Source organism: Falco cherrug, chromosome 1 (assembly GCF_023634085.1).
Source record: "Falco cherrug isolate bFalChe1 chromosome 1, bFalChe1.pri, whole genome shotgun sequence".
NCBI lineage: Eukaryota > Metazoa > Chordata > Aves > Falconiformes > Falconidae > Falco > Falco cherrug.
Genome location: NC_073697.1, coordinates 111,840,503 through 111,857,229, shown reverse-complemented (window position 1 = coordinate 111,857,229; position 16,727 = coordinate 111,840,503). Strand labels below are relative to the sequence as shown.

The following is a 16,727-nucleotide window of genomic DNA, read 5'->3' as shown; positions in this document are numbered from 1 at the left end:
AGGTGGAAGGCTTCTAACAGGAAAAACATTGATAACAACATTGACATCTTGTTATGTCAGTGCCTTACAATGGTTTATAAACCACTGAGTGTCCTTATGCAGTGTGGAGCGTTCAAGTGCTCAGTCATAAGACAGGACTGTCTGGCCTGTCATCCACGCTGTTTTTCATCCAGAGCCTTTCCTCTGTTCCATTCTGGGTGGGATGGAGACCACATCTGTCTGTTTTGTGTATACTTCTCAGATGTAATAGATGCCTAGATGATGATAAGTGGCAGCTCCTGATCTCATGGCTGGTGCTGGCTGAGCTGCTCTTGTTCACACCAGCAGCAGGTTGAAGAAAATCAATATTCTTTCATTCCCAAGCATGCCATATAGAATCTTGCTCCAGTGCTCTTCTACTATTACCTTCAGACTGTTTTTTTCCCAACAGCTCATGAGGAACTATCTAGAGTTACAGGCTTGCACGTTACCATTAGTATGGGATAGATAATAGGTTTTCTTTTCTTTTTCAGAAACATGGTAGTGGCTTTGAAGGAGCTGTCCATCCGAGGGGATTTCCGAACCACTGTTGAGTACTTGATTAAACTGTTGGAAACAGAAAGCTTCCAGCAGAACCGCATTGACACTGGCTGGTTGGATCGACTTATTGCTGAGAAAGTTCAGGTGTGGCTGCTTGCCTTACAGGACTACAAATTGGAGAGAGGAGGGGAAAGGGGGTGAGGGGACAAGCTTGGTGTGTGCTGGTTGCAGGAGGACAAGGATTTTAGGAGTGGTTATTTTGACCACTCATAATAATGAGTGACTTATGAATAAAAATTTTCACTGGCCTTAATTCTTACTAATATCAAAATCCCAGGTCATCCCTGTTAGGGGAAGGTGGTTGTGAAGTTGGCCAGAAAGCATATTAGTGTATGTGTGAATTAAGGCTAGTATTTTGGTTTGCAGTTTGGGACAGATGATAGTGGAAATGTAGGTGGAGCCTCAAGATTTGTCCCAGGAAGAAAAAAAATGTTTTCTTCTAAGGAGTTACAGAAGTAATTGCTTCTATAATAATATTTGCATGGATGCTACACCAACTTAATTTTAAAAGAGAGGTTGGCTGTGAACCAAAAATAGATCTGAGACAGTTGATTCTTCAAGTGGGTGTCCAGAATGGACTGAAGCCAAAGGGGATGCAACTGTGTTACGTACCCTTTCTTTCTAGGCTGAAAGGCCGGATACCATGCTGGGAGTGGTGTGTGGAGCTCTGCATGTGGCTGATGTGAGCTTCCGAAACAGTGTCTCAAACTTCTTGCACTCTCTAGAAAGGTAAAATTGCAAGCTTGTCTGGTAGGTAGCTGATAAGCAGATAGTAATTAATTTTGATTTACAGGTTTTGTTCAAGTCCAGTCCAGAAAGGCACAGAGCTTGTTACCTGCTGACTGTTCTCTGACCCCAGGAAGCTGTTTATGTACTGGCGTAAGAAAGCTGGCAGATAATCAGTGCATCTCCCCGAAATATCCCCTGCTGTTTGCACAGATCAGTTTGGTTTCTGGCAGTTTTGAAAGAAGTTCCAAGAAATGGCTCAGAAATGTGGAGTTCTTTCTGTGTGCTTCTAGGGCAATGTTAGGGAGTCTTAAATCATCAGATATTGTCTTCCTCTCATTTTGAGGATTGATTTAATTTCCCAGGTTTGACATAATTTTCCAAACTGTTTCCCACTAGTACTTAGAAAACCCGCTCTGCTCCTGTTGGCTTTAAAGTATAGCAGGCACTGTAGGGAAACTGGTTGTAACACTCCCATCAGGCTAAACCTGGTGTGATCCAGGCAGGTCCGCTCTTAACAGGCAGTTAAGTATCCACTCAGTGTCTTTTTGGCGAGTCCATATGTAAACAGAACTGCCGGGGGAAATGCTGCTTTATCCCCCGTGCTAAGTCATGCTACATGTTCTGTAACTCAGGCCATGATGCTCCTTTTGCAGACTCTTCTCTAAGGCAGAAGTGGGTGAATGGGAAGGAGAGCAAAGCTGGTCTGTGTAGCTTTGCCAAACAGATATGTGTCTCTCCTAAGAAGAGATGGTTTAAAAGCCTACTCCCATCTCTTTGCTGGTGTTTTCCCCACTCTTGCATGCATCTTTGAACCTGCTTGGGCCCCTGATAGCCATTTGGTGGCTTCTGGAAGACGAGTTTTGTGTTGTACTTCTTTTTCAAGGGGCCAAGTCCTGCCTGCTCATACTCTGCTGAACACTGTGGATGTGGAACTCATCTATGAAGGACGAAAATACGTGCTGAAGGTATGATGGACAGTGTGGAAACCCATCCTTTTGCCACTTCTAGCTGGAAATGTCTGATTGTGTGCTGCTCTGGCTTAATCTTTGTAATACATACAATTACTGGAATTAAATCTCTGCAGCGTTTATTTTCTCTGCTTTAGTGGGGTTAAGAAATCAGTACAATCTCCCTTATGATAATATCCCATCATATCTTTCTATTGCAATATCTCTGTTTATTTCTATAACTGTTTTAACCTTCTGGAGTCTAGAAATGCTCTGCACAGGGTGAAGAATGCTTTGTTATAGGCAAAGACTACTGCCTATTGGTTGACCAAAACTTTCATTTGATGTTTCTTTCATCAGCATGACAGAATTTGTAGTGATTTCTACGCTTCAGCATTGCTTTTTCTTTGCTGTGTGCAAATACCAATGTTAGGCATACTGCTGAAAGGTTGCAAAGCCAAGCCCATGAAAATTAGGAAATACTAGATTTAAGATTGCCTGTGCAATCTTAACTAGCTTCCTTGGGCAAATTTATTATGGTGAAGTTTTTAACGGCATGACCATCTACTGTTTTCTGCAGCTGTCAATACGCTGCACTCCTGCACCTCCATGAGTTCATCTTGGCACCCCTTTGTTGAGAAACAGGCACTGAACAGCAGCTAAAGTATGCTTTAAATAATTTACCCAGTTTCAGATGGGAACTCTGTGGCAGAGACTGATAGATTTCCCTTTTTCCAGGAAGAGCTTTAGCTGCTTTTTCTGTGAGACAATCTCTCTCTCTCTTTTTTTTTTTTAATTTCAAATTGTCTCATTCATTATGCCATTTTAGTACACAACTATGACTTGTACAAAGATTGATGTGATCAAACCTGTACAGTTAATACCTAAGTGCGTGAGGATTAACTCAAGGTTCATGGACACCATTATTTCTGGCATCTCTTGACTGCTAAATGCTTGTGATCCTGATTCTTTTTTACTTCCTCCGCCCCGCCCCCCCCCCCCCCCCCATCTAACATGAGAACAAATGGCTCTGTTCCTGTTTTTTAATTCTCACTGTTGCAGTGCTTGGAAAACTGTGTATGTTGTGGCACCAAGGCAGTATTAATGCTGTGTTTATTTCACATGATAACGTACCATTCTTGTGGATCTGCAGGTGACTCGACAGTCTCCCAATTCTTACGTGGTCATCATGAACAGCTCATGTGTAGAAGTTGATGTGCACCGACTGAGCGATGGAGGACTGCTTCTATCTTATGATGGTAGCAGCTATACTACCTACATGAAAGAAGAGGTGGACAGGTAGCAACCTGTAAAGATTGATATTTAACATCTACATACAAACCAAGATTAGGTGTACTTGTAACTTTATGCTTCCCAAAGATCACCTGGGAATGAAAATCTCCCCTAGGAGGAAATTACTTAGATGTATTATGGATGAGTTTAAATGGAGAAGTTGCCTTCACCTGAAGAACAGATCTTGGCTACTGTTAGAAGAAAGATCTGAACGTGTACCAATGTGGAGTTTGTGTTCTCCTGCTGGTTCTTCACAAGTGCTGTTATGGATTATAAAAGAACACCCCAAACCCAAAACCTAAAAGACATGAAATTCTTTAAAATCCTTGGAGCTCCACAGCTGCCTTAGACATAGATACAAGATTTTCTATTTCAGTGCACTTCCTGAAAGTTCCTTGCAGGGATCATAACCAGAAGATCAGTAAATCTCCAGCTTCTGAAAAATGAACCACTGCCCCCTCTGCTGGTTTGTTTTCTGTGACAAATGTAGTGAGTCTGGTCAGGAGTACGAAGAGAGTTTGGGTTATTTTCTGTGTTGAAAAATGTTATAAAATCTGAACCTCTCAGTCTGCTACATGAGTGTGTCCTACTCATTTCAGCTTTGCTCTGTATGCAAGAGGATTTTGCATGAGATGGACAGTTCGGTGCGTGTGTTGTGTGTTATGTATTGCAAGTGTAATCTCCACTACCATCAGGTTTTGTTTATATGAAATATTGGTTCTGACACCTGTTAGTAGAGAAGCAGCACAGAAGTAACATACATACAACCTTGCTAAGGGCTGTTCTCTCTGGTTTCTAATCCCTGGCTTCCATAGTCCTGTTTTGATATGATTAATCTGAACTTTGATACCCAGGGCTGTACTGTTCAGCTCAGAATAGCTGGCTGAGGTGGTTTTGTTCAGTTTTGTTTTAGAGCAGGGAAAGAGAGAATGGATTTTTTCCTTCCCATGCTTTCCACAAGAAACTCTGTGGCAGTGATTTGTCCTTTTCTTTCGTAGGTACCGTATCACTATAGGTAACAAGACCTGTGTGTTTGAAAAGGAGAATGATCCCTCCATTCTGCGCTCACCTTCAGCTGGGAAGCTTATCCAGTATGTGGTGGAGGATGGGGGACATGTGTTTGCAGGCCAGTGCTTTGCAGAAATAGAGGTAAGTCTCAAAGAACTGACTTGGCTGCAGATGCTGAATCTGCCCAGGCAAAAGCTGGGGGTGAAAAAAAGAATGCTTTGGAATGAGGAATTGAGTATGAGGGATAATTCACAGTATTTCCAAATTTTGTGTAGGTTTTAACCTGGACTAATGCAGGGATCAGCTGTGAGAGTGATGGGGTGGGGAAGAAATTACCTAACAGCTGAAATTTGAGTGTTTAATGACTGTATATCAGGTGATAAGCGAAATTTCTCAGCGGTGAGAGCATGGTTATCATCTTGCTGTGACACTGAGGGAGAGTGGGATCCATGTGTGCTGTGTTTTCTAGCTGTGTTGAAGAAAGCCGCCTACTTGTAGACCACTACATAGTACCAACACAGACTCAGAGTCAGAGTTATATGCCAGGATTTAGTAACAAACTAAGACTTCTCTGATCATTTATCAGGTTGATCAGATGAGTTAATAAGTGTCACTCCTCCTTTCTCTCTTGGAAGTTACTTAACTTTTAGAGTGGAGGAGGATGAGGATGAACAATTTCTGCATCACTGTGAGAAAAGCATGAGAGCCGGTGTGGGAGTGCGTGGCTCAAAACAGATTTGAGGGAGGGGAGGGTGTGTGTTGACAGAGGGGCAATTAAACCGGTTGGGGACAATGTGTAGGAGAAAAATAGCAGCCCAGAGATCCAGATATTGTATGTAAGTGCATTTACGCTGCAACAGAGCTGTGGCTAAGAAGGAACCACCACTCAATTCCTGTGTTCCCTGTTGTGGTGTATAACAATGGTAAAACTAGACTGTCTCCCCCCATACCCAGCCCTTATTCTCCAAAGGCAAGAGCTTCCATGGTAGATCTAAGGAAGCAACTTTGTCTCTGAAGAGTGGTTTGAGACCGGTGACTTCTAGAAAGTAATCCTAGCTCCCTCTGCTAAAAATGAATGTGCTGCTGTAGCTTTTGCTTCTTCTCCTACTTCTTCAGAGTACAGCAGCTGCAGCAGGAAATTGTGTCTGCTTTGCTCATTGTGTTGAATGTGGGACATTCATGGGTACCTGTTGGTCCAAGCAGTGTGTGGAACAGGTGATGTTCCTGAGGATGGCTTCCTGCTGCCCTAATTTGTGGCCAGTTATTTTGTTCTACCATTCATTTAGTGTCTGAGATTTCATTACTGATGTGTGTGCTTTTAAACCTTTGAGAAAGCCTGGATGCAAAAGGTGCTCATGCAGGTTAGTTTGTAGTAGGACATTGGCTGCTGGCTCACAAAACTAGAACTATTTGGGGAACATGGAAGCTGGGTGTGTAACCTGTTTTCCTTGCTACAGGTGATGAAAATGGTGATGACGCTAACAGCAGGAGAATCAGGCTGCATCCATTATGTCAAACGCCCAGGGGCAGTCTTGGATCCAGGCTGTGTGATTGCCAAGCTTCAGCTGGATGATCCCAGCAGGGTTCAGCAGGTGAGGAGCACAGGTGTTTGTTGTGTTTTTAATAGGGGGTGATGTTGAGATGCTCTGGTGTACTGAACCAATTTCAGACTTGTGCAATGTACTGGAATTGTCACTTTACCATTTATTTGTCTCAGATGAGGGCTAGGACTTGGGTTATTGTCACTTGCTCTGATTCAGGCTAAGCTTATGTACCATTCTTGTTCTCTTCTTACCTCAGCACTGTTGTGGGTACGCAGCTGTCTAGGATATTGGAGTCTGGCCAGATTTTTCCAGCTGCTTTATTCCTATGCAAGTTTATTTAACTTCTTTTTATTGTGTATTCTTCATGTGACCCTCTTTGGGAGGATCAGCGTTGGTATCTTAACTCCAAGAGTGTCGGGCCCTGAGAAAGCAGTTGCAACAAATCTGGAATTAGAAAAAAAGAGCCTAGGACATGCATCTTTTTTAAGGTGAAAGGGAAAGAGATGTATCCATTTAGGGATGATAGGCTGGAATGTAGCTGGTGGCAGTAGAAGAGAATCTATTCCTTTAGCTAGTTGAAAATTGTGGGAGGTTGTTGTACAGGGGGTGGAAAGTGATTGTCAGCACCAAACTGTTGTTTTTTTCTGTGCTTTTCTTTGAGATTTTTGGTCATCCTGGATCTAAACAATGAGATCAATTGTAACATACTAGGGAGAGAGGCTGGAAGCTTATTTTGTGGGTGTACACAACATATGAGATGGATCTCCAACAGTTCTAATTTTTCTGTCTCTCAACCAAGTGGTTGATGCCACACAGGAAGGTTAGTGACACTGCACTGTTCATTGTGTTTCCAGGCTGAACTGCACACGGGTACTTTGCCACAGATCCAGAGCACAGCACTTCGAGGCGAGAAACTCCATCGCATCTTCCATTGTGTCCTAGATAACCTGGTCAATGTGATGAATGGATACTGCCTACCTGAGCCCTACTTCAGCAGCAAGGTACTAGTTATTTCTTATTTCAGAGTGGGAACACAAGTACTCTTTCAATTCAAGGTGATGCTGGCCAATTTGCATGTCAGCATGTCAGAGAACGAAGAGTGAGGGCAGTACTACCCTGCTAGTGCCAGCTGTATTCGGTTTTCTTTCTTTGACTTCGTTATAGTCAGTCTCACTAGAGAGTAAGAGGGGAGAGTCCTGTCTGTGGCACCCAAAACAAAGACAGAGACAAGGAGCTGGGCTCGATCTTTACTGTGTGTGCCTGCAGCCTTGTATGTGGGAGCTGCCTGCATAGCCAGCTGTGGCAGATGTCCTAGAAGGAGGACAGAAGAAGGTGGGCGAATCTGAGTCAGCTGTTGGTGTAAGGTAGCACAGCAGCTTTGTCATCTACCCCAGTTCTCTCCTTTAGTCCCTGGGCTAGCTGTGGGATAAAACAGTATTGAAGTTTACCACAATGAAAAGCCTTTCCTTTTCTCCCTTCTTGCTGCTTATTCTTTTCTCCACGCTTGTCTTAACACTGACTCTCTAGGTGAAGGGCTGGGTTGAGCGACTAATGAAGACCCTGAGGGATCCATCTTTGCCTTTGCTGGAACTTCAGGACATCATGACCAGTGTTTCTGGACGGATCCCACCCAACGTAGAGAAGTCCATCAAGAAGGAGATGGCCCAGTACGCCAGCAACATCACATCAGTCCTTTGCCAGTTTCCCAGCCAACAGGTGATCAACAACACTTAGAGGAATAAAGATCAGTTTGTGTTGGGGCAGAGAAAGTTCTTTTAAATTATCTGGATGTTAGTTGTACCTGGAAGTTGCATTTGAACATGGGATCTTCGTGGTGAAAGGTACTTCCCTGTATGACTTGAGCTTAAAGGCTTGCCTCCTTTACCTGTGCTGAAGGGTATGTGTTCCCTGCTCAGTATAGCTTTAAACAGGCAGTTTGGAAGTGGTTTAATCATATCAGTGGCCTTGTGGGCATTTCTTTATTTGCTTTTTGCCTGGCACATACGCAGCAGCACAATTTGTAGTGTCAAACATAACCTTAAAGAAGAGTGATTGCAACTAAGGAAGGCCTGATCAGGTAATGAGATGTTGGGAGATGATTTCTCCGGTATTACGATATTGTGCATTGATTTTTGTGTCATTGTCAGGTCATTAACTTTCTTAGTTTAAAGCTTTGGCCTTTGCTGGAGTCTGCTGGAACTCTGGTCTGGTCTGTCTGGAAGGTCTCAGCTTCTCTGCTGGTTGTTCAGCCAGATCATCCCATCCAGGACTCGGACTGTCATGTTGATTGCTCTCTTTCAGATTGCCAATATCTTGGATAGCCATGCAGCCACCTTGAACCGCAAATCAGAGCGTGAGGTCTTCTTCATGAACACTCAGAGCATTGTCCAGCTTGTACAGAGGTGAGCCATTTTCAGGGGTGCCCCCTAATGCTTTTTCTGTTGTTTTTTTTTTTCTTTTTTTTTTCCTGCTGCTTGAAAGACCTGAGCCTGCTTGTCTGTATTGGTTTTATTACACTCAAGAGTCTGAATCACAGGAATAAGATTGCATGCTTCCCTCAGGGAGGTCAGCAGTGAGGGGGGCCATGTGTGTGGCCCGACTGCCTGTGTGAAGCACACATAGAGATCCTTCCCTCTTTTTCCCTTTGCCTTTTTTGGCTTAAAGAAAGATTTAACTTCTGTTCTGGCGCTGATCACATCTTGGCCATTTCTTCAAGCCACTGATGTGTTTATACTGTTCAGTGTCTAGAGTTTTTAGTGTTTTCAGAAGGAGGACACTTTGATGCAAAACACGAGCCATGCTACCCCACAACAGTAATGGCAGGGGTTATATGTTCACATAACAGTTGGATTTTCAGAACCAGGTACGCTTCCTTCTGTAAGCAGGTTTATTCTGCCACTTGTGTTGAGTGTTACTCACTTGCAGGTCTTCAGAAGTAGGGCTATGCGGATCTAACTCAACATTAGGTTTGACTGACTTGCTTCTGCAGGTACCGGAGTGGTATTCGTGGTCACATGAAAGCAGTGGTGATGGATCTGCTCCGTCAGTATCTGAAGGTGGAGACTCAGTTTCAGCATGGTGAGTCTCTTAAGCATGTCAGGGACTTGATTTCTGCAAGAACCACATTTGGTCCCAGAAGGTCCGCATGGACCCCATTCAAGAAAGATTACTCTCACTCACGGTGAGGCTAAGCTACACAGGTTTTCTTTTAAAGGTCTACTGGTCAGATCCTGGTTTTTTTGTGGAGGAGCTTATGTCCATTTTGAGTTTTTGTGGTAAGATGGCTCATAATGCTTATCACAAGCAAATGACAAACTTTACCCCAAAGCAGTCTATTCTGCTGGTTTTCCACTGTTGGTATATCCATCATCTTTTACATCCCATGCCATCTTACCCACAGTTTACGTGTCATAATATGGCTGGTCTCTTTTTGGTGTAGGGATGCTCCTTTTCCCCTTAAATCTTCAAAAGAATAGCTCCTGTATGAGTTTATGGCCCTCCAATTGAGGACTTCTGTATGACCTGGAGTAAAAAGACAGACTCACTGCATATTAGGAGTTTCTTTGTGTTGCCTCTCTAGGCTGTTACTGAGCTCACTAAGGCTCAGTCAGTCTGTGTCGTTTCTGCTTGTTCTAGATCAGAGATGATCTCCTTTGTGTTCCCTCACTGACTCTTATCAGCAGTGGCCTACCACTGGAGAGTTCCCCCAGTTGGGTATTCCATGTGTGGAAGCTTCATGTGAGAAGCTTGATTTTTATTTTCGCATTTCTGAGCATCTGCAGAAAAATTAGAATCAGAAGAACTAAACAACATGGTGATTTTAAATGGTTTTATCTTGCCTGCCTGTTAATTAAATTTGATGGTAAGAAAATCAAGTGGAGAAAAAAAAAAAAAAAGTAACTGCCTTACTTGTACCTGCTGTAAAATACCAGGCTGTTCATAGAGCAAACCCCAAACCACAGCCTGAAGCTGAGAACTGGAAATAAATGGGTTGCACTGCTGTATCCAGGCACAAGGTGGCAATGAAGCACTAGCTAGTCTGAGGCTCTAGCTCTTGCAGGTAGTTCAGATTCTGTTCTACTTTTCTTTTGTCCTGCTCCATTACCTGCTCCAGCCTAATGGTACTGCAGATTCATTTCCACTTCAATTTGCTGGTAGTAGAGGATGGTGCAGATCATTTTGCTATTATTTTATTTTGCTTGTCGTTTGAATGAAAGACTGAGCTCACCTTTCCTCTCTTCTTATTTGCTCACAAAGGAGGTATTTGGTATTGGAACTGTTTTAATAAGAGTAGGATGTTTAAAGTTTGCAGTTGAGGGGGTAGTGGTGGGAGGAATGTTTCCATCCCAGAATTGTTTGTGTGGACCATACAAAGTAGGTTCTCAAAACATATATGTAGAAGAATAAAGACACATCTATTAACTTCTATTCCATGACACACAGGTATGGAGACTGGAAAAATGTCCATTTCTGATTGCAGGTCACTATGACAAGTGTGTCTTTACCCTTCGGGAAGAGAATAAAAGCGATATGAATGCTGTATTGAACTACATCTTCTCACATGCTCAGGTCACCAAGAAGAACCTGCTTGTTACCATGCTCATTGTAAGTTGTCTGATGGTGTTCTAGAAATTTGTTTCTTGTAGTTGTATGTTTGGTGCTTTAAAGGTACTGAATTGATAGCTCTCATCCTTAAAGATGCAAACCTTCTAGCTACAGAAGCAGTGGCAGCAGTGTGGAGTTTTTTCATGTGTTCTTAGGGCACGTAAGCCGTGCATTGAAGGAGACCCAGAACATACTGTTTGCACGGTGTCTGTGCACCTTCTGGTTTGTGACTGTCCTGCACTGATTGCGTGTCAGAGTACAGTGAAGGCTAATTATGCAAGTGCTTTGTGAGCATCTGTGGGGAGATAAGAATGCAGACTTATGTTGGGAGGGTGCTAGAGGCTAACTTTCAGACACTGGGCTGTGACTATATTTGGTTTAGTTTGGTTCTTCAGGGATGGAGAATCTCCTGGGGTTGGAATTCCTCTTGGACAGACAAGATTCCACCCTAGAAACACAAATGAGTCCTCATGGCAGGGCCTGCCATCACCTTCTCATGGTCTTGTGGCTTGTTAGTCCATGAAAAATCTCAGTTCTCATTATTTTGGTCCCACTCTAATGGGTGAAACTCCCTGTAAATTACATTCCCAGGAAAAATAATTAAAAAACAACAATTGAGTCCGGTCTTTTTTTTTTCCTGTTTCCTAAAGAGCCTTGAAAAACTCCTTGTCCCACATAATGCTTTGAAGCAGAATGAATGCCCACCTTCCTCAAGGCAGGATGAATTTAGTGACGACATTATTTTCAACAGATTAGAATTAGGTATCCTGCTTTTTAAGAGGCTAATTACAATACTGTCTCTCTCTCTCCTCCCTCCACCCCCTGCTTTTTTTGTCTTTTTTTTTTTTTTTTTTTTTGCAAATGTAATGTGGTCTGATACTGCCAAAAATATGTCCAAAGTAGCCATCTACAGAATAGCTCTCAAAAGCAAGGAGAGAGTCATAATTGTCCTAGGCTGAGGCTGAGTTTCTTAAATTCTAATTTGTAAGATATAAGGACCCTGGCATTCTTTCTTTCTGGCTCTCCTCCCCCTCTTTTTTTTTCTTTCCCTTTTTGGTGTGTGGTGTGATTGTAAGTAACGCTTGCCTTAAGAATCTCATTATTTGAACACGGAGCCATATTTCCTTTGAGAATTCTGGAGTAGCTTTGAGCCGGGGCTGTTCATTTCTCAAGTAATCATGCTGGCGTGATGGAGAGAGAAAATGGCAGCTGTTCGCAGCTCAGGCCTTCAATTTTCTTCAGAGTCCAGTCACTCAAGTGTGTAATTACACGGGGTGCCGGGGAGGCGTTAGGCCTTGTCAAAGAGCTGGTTTGAGGCTTTGCTTGCTGCCTTTGCCAATCAGTGCAGGCAAAAGCCAGTGCAGCGCCAGCTACCTGCTTTATTTTGTTGTTGTCATCCTGATTATTTCTTGCTAAAATGGGACTGAAACTTTTTGTCTAGTTTTTCACCTCCCATGCAAGCCGTGTCTTGGAGGCAGAGCCTTGCTGTGTTTTCACGTTGGCCAGCGTGGTGTCCGTCTGAGGGAATGGGGAGGTAGGGAACACAGAGAAACATTGAAGAGTTTTCCTTTCTCCTTCCTGTGTAGTCATTCTTCCCACCGCTTCAGTTCTACTCAAGTAAAGGCTGACATCCCAGTTTGTCAGAACGTAAAACATACTGGGAGAGGCTGTGCTGCGTGTGGTGGAAGAGCAGCCGGCAGCTAGCCGGTAACCTGAGCACCATTCGCATGGGCTCTGCCCTCCCATGAGTGCTGTGTCACAGGGACTTCTCTGGTCGAGGGGGTGATGGGGGCTCAGGAGGGGTGGATGTGCCTTTGGTCACAGTGTCATCTGCGGCACAGCTAGGGACTGCCGTCTGCCAAGTGACAGGGCATGCCATTAACCAAAAAAACGTCGTTCCTCTTTCTTTCCAACTCACATAACTCTTCATGTCTGAGAGAACCCGTGGCACATTTGGTGTGCTCATGGTGAACGCTGTGGTGTTTTATGGGTTGCCAAGCTATTTATGTGGGGTAGTTTAAGTTTGTCCTCCAAGGGCAAACATCATGTCAAAATACCTTGATGCTTATGTTGGTGTTATTGATGTAACCCTAGGAATCCATTATTAACAGCGGGCTCTGAGGATGGTTTTAGTAATAGTATTATGCTGCCATCATTCACCTTTTTTAGCTAGCAGGCGTTTAAGGCAGGATGGGAACTACTTCATCCTTCATATATTTGTTGAAATATAGTGTGATTTGAAGTTGTATGTTCATTTTATGTACTTATATACTGACTGCTGTATGCACATCCTGGGCAGAATTGCTTGTGGCATGGCAGATGTCCTGTGTCGTATCGGATTTTTGTTACCTTGAGCAGTAACATTACAACACTGAGGAATTTGTATTTCAAATACAACAAAGGCAGTTCTTGAATTATTCACTGTGAATTCACACAGTGACCTGGAGAGGATAAATCTACAGAACTTTCTTTGGGAGCAATCACTGTAATGCTTGCTGGCCCAAGACTGGTTAGTAGGAGACAATCTTATTAAGAGTTAGTAGCTTAGGTGTTTTTAATAAGTGATTTGACTGTGGTTCCTCTCCACCAGAGAGTTTGCCATCATTCCTAGAGATGGCATCATGCTTGAGTGGGGTTGGAGAGAAAGGGATTGAGAGCAACGTGGAGAAAAAGCTATTTAGCTTTGGAATTGCATGTAGTATGAACTCTTATTTGTTAGTCAGTCTACGGGACTTCTATTATTTGGTTTTTGGTTTTTGCTTTGATAAGCCTGCCAGGGAAAATAATCTAACCTGCTGTGCAGAGGTTTCCCTTTTTCCCTTTCTATTTCTTGGATCTTCAAAGTGCCTTTTCTGAACTGTATGTGTTTAAAGTCTCTTAAAACTTTAAGGCACTAGCGTTCTTTCCTGTTGCAAATCCCTGTTTCATCTCGCATTTTCCTCCTGTGATTCATTTACCAATAGAAAAGCTGTTGTGCTGTATAGAAGAAACACGTTAGAGGCTCCTAGAGGGTTTCCAGCTTCAGGAGTGGGAGGGAAGAGGCTCACAAGCCAGTATGAGTAGTTGAAGGCTGGGATTATTCACGGTAGTTGAAAGTATTTTTGGAAGAAAATGTGCATGAGAGTACATCTCCTCTGTTCAGAAAACAAAACAGGTTGAAGTCTTTACCGTTTGCATTTTTTTGAATGGCTGAATCCAAAAGTTTCGAAACAGCTTTAACACTGAAAATTATGCTGTTCAGTTTTATTATTCTATCCAGCCAATTTAGACAGTAAGGTCAGCTAGTGAACTTCTTCAGAACCAGGATTCTTTGATGAGAAGAATCATTATGGAGTCAGTCTTGTGCTGTGGCAGGAAACACATTACATCATTTACGGTTTTAGTTAGCTTTGCTTAGCCTTGTTAGCAGAATGACAGGATCTTTTTTTCCTTTACTGAAGCTGTACAAAGCCTGCTGGTTTGTGGTTGTGGAGTTGTGGGTTTGGTTTTTTTTTTTGGTTTGGAGGTGTTTTTCTAAGTGGACTTCAGGGGGTTCTCCTGGCAGTTAAACTCTTTCTGTTTGGTCACCTTTCATAGTGAAAAATTGCTAATCTTTGCATGCTAGACAAGGCATTTCGCTACAATTAAATGCTCTTTGAATTTTGCATTGCTGTTACGGCAGACTTCTCATACAAAGCTGAAATTGGGTAATGCGAAAACGTTTTGCTTGAATCTCTTTGCCAAGTCAGTATTTCTCCTGTGTTTGGATGCCAAAACACATGCTAAAAATAATATAATGGGTGGTGGTGTCAGTCCCTTCTTTCCTCTGTAGCTTTATTTATATGTGTGAAATGACTGAAAGCCTAATGCTTGTACCCTTGTCAGCACGGAATTATAGAATAAAGATATATATAGATAAGGACCCCTAGAGGTGATGTCGTCCAGCACGTGAGGGCATGTGTGTATGTATTTCAGGTTTAAACTCCCATGTAGGAGAACGGAAGATGGTTTTCCTCTGTTCTAAGCATTTTCAGTTCTCTTTATTTTTCAGGACCAGCTCTGTGGCCGTGACCCCACCTTGACAGATGAGCTGATTAATATTCTGACAGAGCTGACCCAGCTCAGCAAGACAACCAACGCTAAAGTGGCCCTGCGAGCACGGCAGGTAAGGGAGCGTGTTTAGCAATCCAAGCTGATCCCTGCTTGAGACACTGTGCCATTGCTGATCAGATCAATACGGACTGCTCCCACTTGGGAGTTGGCTCTTTTGGAAAGTCTGTATCTCTTGATGTTTATTTTGATTACTATGCAAATGTGAAGAGTAGATTACTGTGAGCAGTGCTTTAACAATGAAGCTAATTAACTGTTGTGACAGTCTAATAAAGATTGCAGTGGATTCCCAATCACTGTAATATTTGAAGTTAGAATTCTATTCCGTTGTCCCTGCTTGTCCAGAAAGTTTTGTCTGGCTCAAATAGAAGTCAGTTGAGAGCAGCCTGTGGTTTGTGCAATAGAGGAAGTCAAAAAATGCATGGTCACTGTGGTTCCTTCTGGCTTTATCGCTTGTGAACCCAACAAGAACAGGCTGCCTGGAACATGTAGGCAGCTGTACAGTAAACAGCCAGGCCATGCTATCTGGGTTCATCAGCTACCTTACAATTGCGAATCAGTGTGTGCAGAGAACAGGGAGAGAAATTTACACATGAACTAGACGTTCTTTGCAACTGCTAAGGAATTACTGCAGAGAATTACGTTGGTCTTTTGCGGGGCTTTTTCTGGCTTTTGAGTTGCGTGTTGACAATTTCTTTTTAACCTGAAAATAATTGGAAAAACTCTTGATACTGTCAATTCCATGAGTCTAGTACAGATAATAATTTGAATGCCAGATATCCACTTGGATATTATTGTGAACTTCCTCTTTAGCAGTTAGTCTGTAGCCAGGAAGGAGTGAGAGGGCATGGTTGTTTCATGGTAATGCTAACCCTGTGGTCTGATCACTCCTCTCACTCCACAGTCCCTGTCTCCATTCTAAAAGTCTTAAGCAGGAAAGCTGACACTTTGGGGATCTCTCCTTTTATTTCAGCGCTTGACTGTTGAAAATGAATGGGATGTTTGAAGCTGCTCAGTGACCTTATGTTTCCTTCAGAATTGTATTTGCGTCCTTGAACCATTCAGTTATTGAACCTCTCAGCAGCATGCTGGGAATGGTGCTGCAGTCCTTGTGTATGTCTTTATGTTGCTCTTTCACTTCATTTTCCCCTGCAAGCTGCTTCCCCTTCCTATCTCTGTATCCTTCATGTTGGACATTTAATACCTGGCACCAGTGTCTCTTGCTTCCTCTGCTTGGAAGCTGTGAAAGGCGGTCTCCATTGCTGGCCTCCCCACAGCTGCTGCCTGCCAGATCTGCTTTCCAATTAACAGCCGGTCAGGCAGTCCCCAGGACTAGCAGCTCTGCAGTGCTAAATCACATGCACTGATGGAACTTGATTGAAGCTGTTCCTTTTCTCCGTGGGGAATTGCCAATAATACAAACCAAGCAGATACACAAATGAGGCTGGGGGGGGGCAGTCTGCAGCATCACCCAGGTGCCACAGAATTCACAGGAGGAACCAGTCGCCTCTTCTGGGATGGAGCAGACTATTGCTGCCTTGGAGATACGAGCCTCCTGCCGATGGCCCAGCATAGCTCCTTTCACTGACACTCCTTGTGTTTGCTGTTTACCAGGTTCTCATTGCTTCCCATTTGCCATCCTACGAGCTGCGTCACAACCAGGTGGAGTCCATCTTCCTGTCTGCTATTGACATGTATGGACACCAGTTCTGCATTGAGAACCTGCAGGTATCTGCCAGACTTCTCTCCTTGTTTTCCCTTCTTTCTTCTCACTCATCTTCATGTTTCTGTTTTAAATCTCGCCTGTAGTCCCAAGGTCCTTGTGGCTTTAAGTTGGATTGTTCTGATTTCTAGCTTCCCCCTCACTTTTCATTCCTACACTGATACCAGAATGACCTCACCGCAGCCTACAACTTCTTTAAGGTGGGCAGTG

At 43.3% G+C, this 16,727-nt stretch overlaps 1 protein-coding gene across 10 annotated transcripts in view; it reads left to right on the top strand.

The window, feature by feature from the left end:
* ACACA (acetyl-CoA carboxylase alpha) overlaps positions 1-16,727 on the top strand; it is a 148,108-nt gene that overhangs the window by 42,507 nt on the left and 88,874 nt on the right. For all 10 annotated transcript variants that reach the window (XM_055720345.1, XM_055720359.1, XM_055720332.1 and 7 more), the window contains 13 exons: positions 513-663; positions 1,205-1,308; positions 2,192-2,273; positions 3,409-3,554; positions 4,547-4,697; positions 6,014-6,148; positions 6,955-7,101; positions 7,628-7,816; positions 8,402-8,502; positions 9,090-9,178; positions 10,581-10,705; positions 14,736-14,849; positions 16,409-16,522. In XM_055720345.1, coding sequence (XP_055576320.1) covers positions 513-663; positions 1,205-1,308; positions 2,192-2,273; positions 3,409-3,554; positions 4,547-4,697; positions 6,014-6,148; positions 6,955-7,101; positions 7,628-7,816; positions 8,402-8,502; positions 9,090-9,178; positions 10,581-10,705; positions 14,736-14,849; positions 16,409-16,522 — 1,648 coding nt within the window. The remainder of the gene's footprint in view (positions 1-512; positions 664-1,204; positions 1,309-2,191; positions 2,274-3,408; positions 3,555-4,546; positions 4,698-6,013; positions 6,149-6,954; positions 7,102-7,627; positions 7,817-8,401; positions 8,503-9,089; positions 9,179-10,580; positions 10,706-14,735; positions 14,850-16,408; positions 16,523-16,727) is intronic.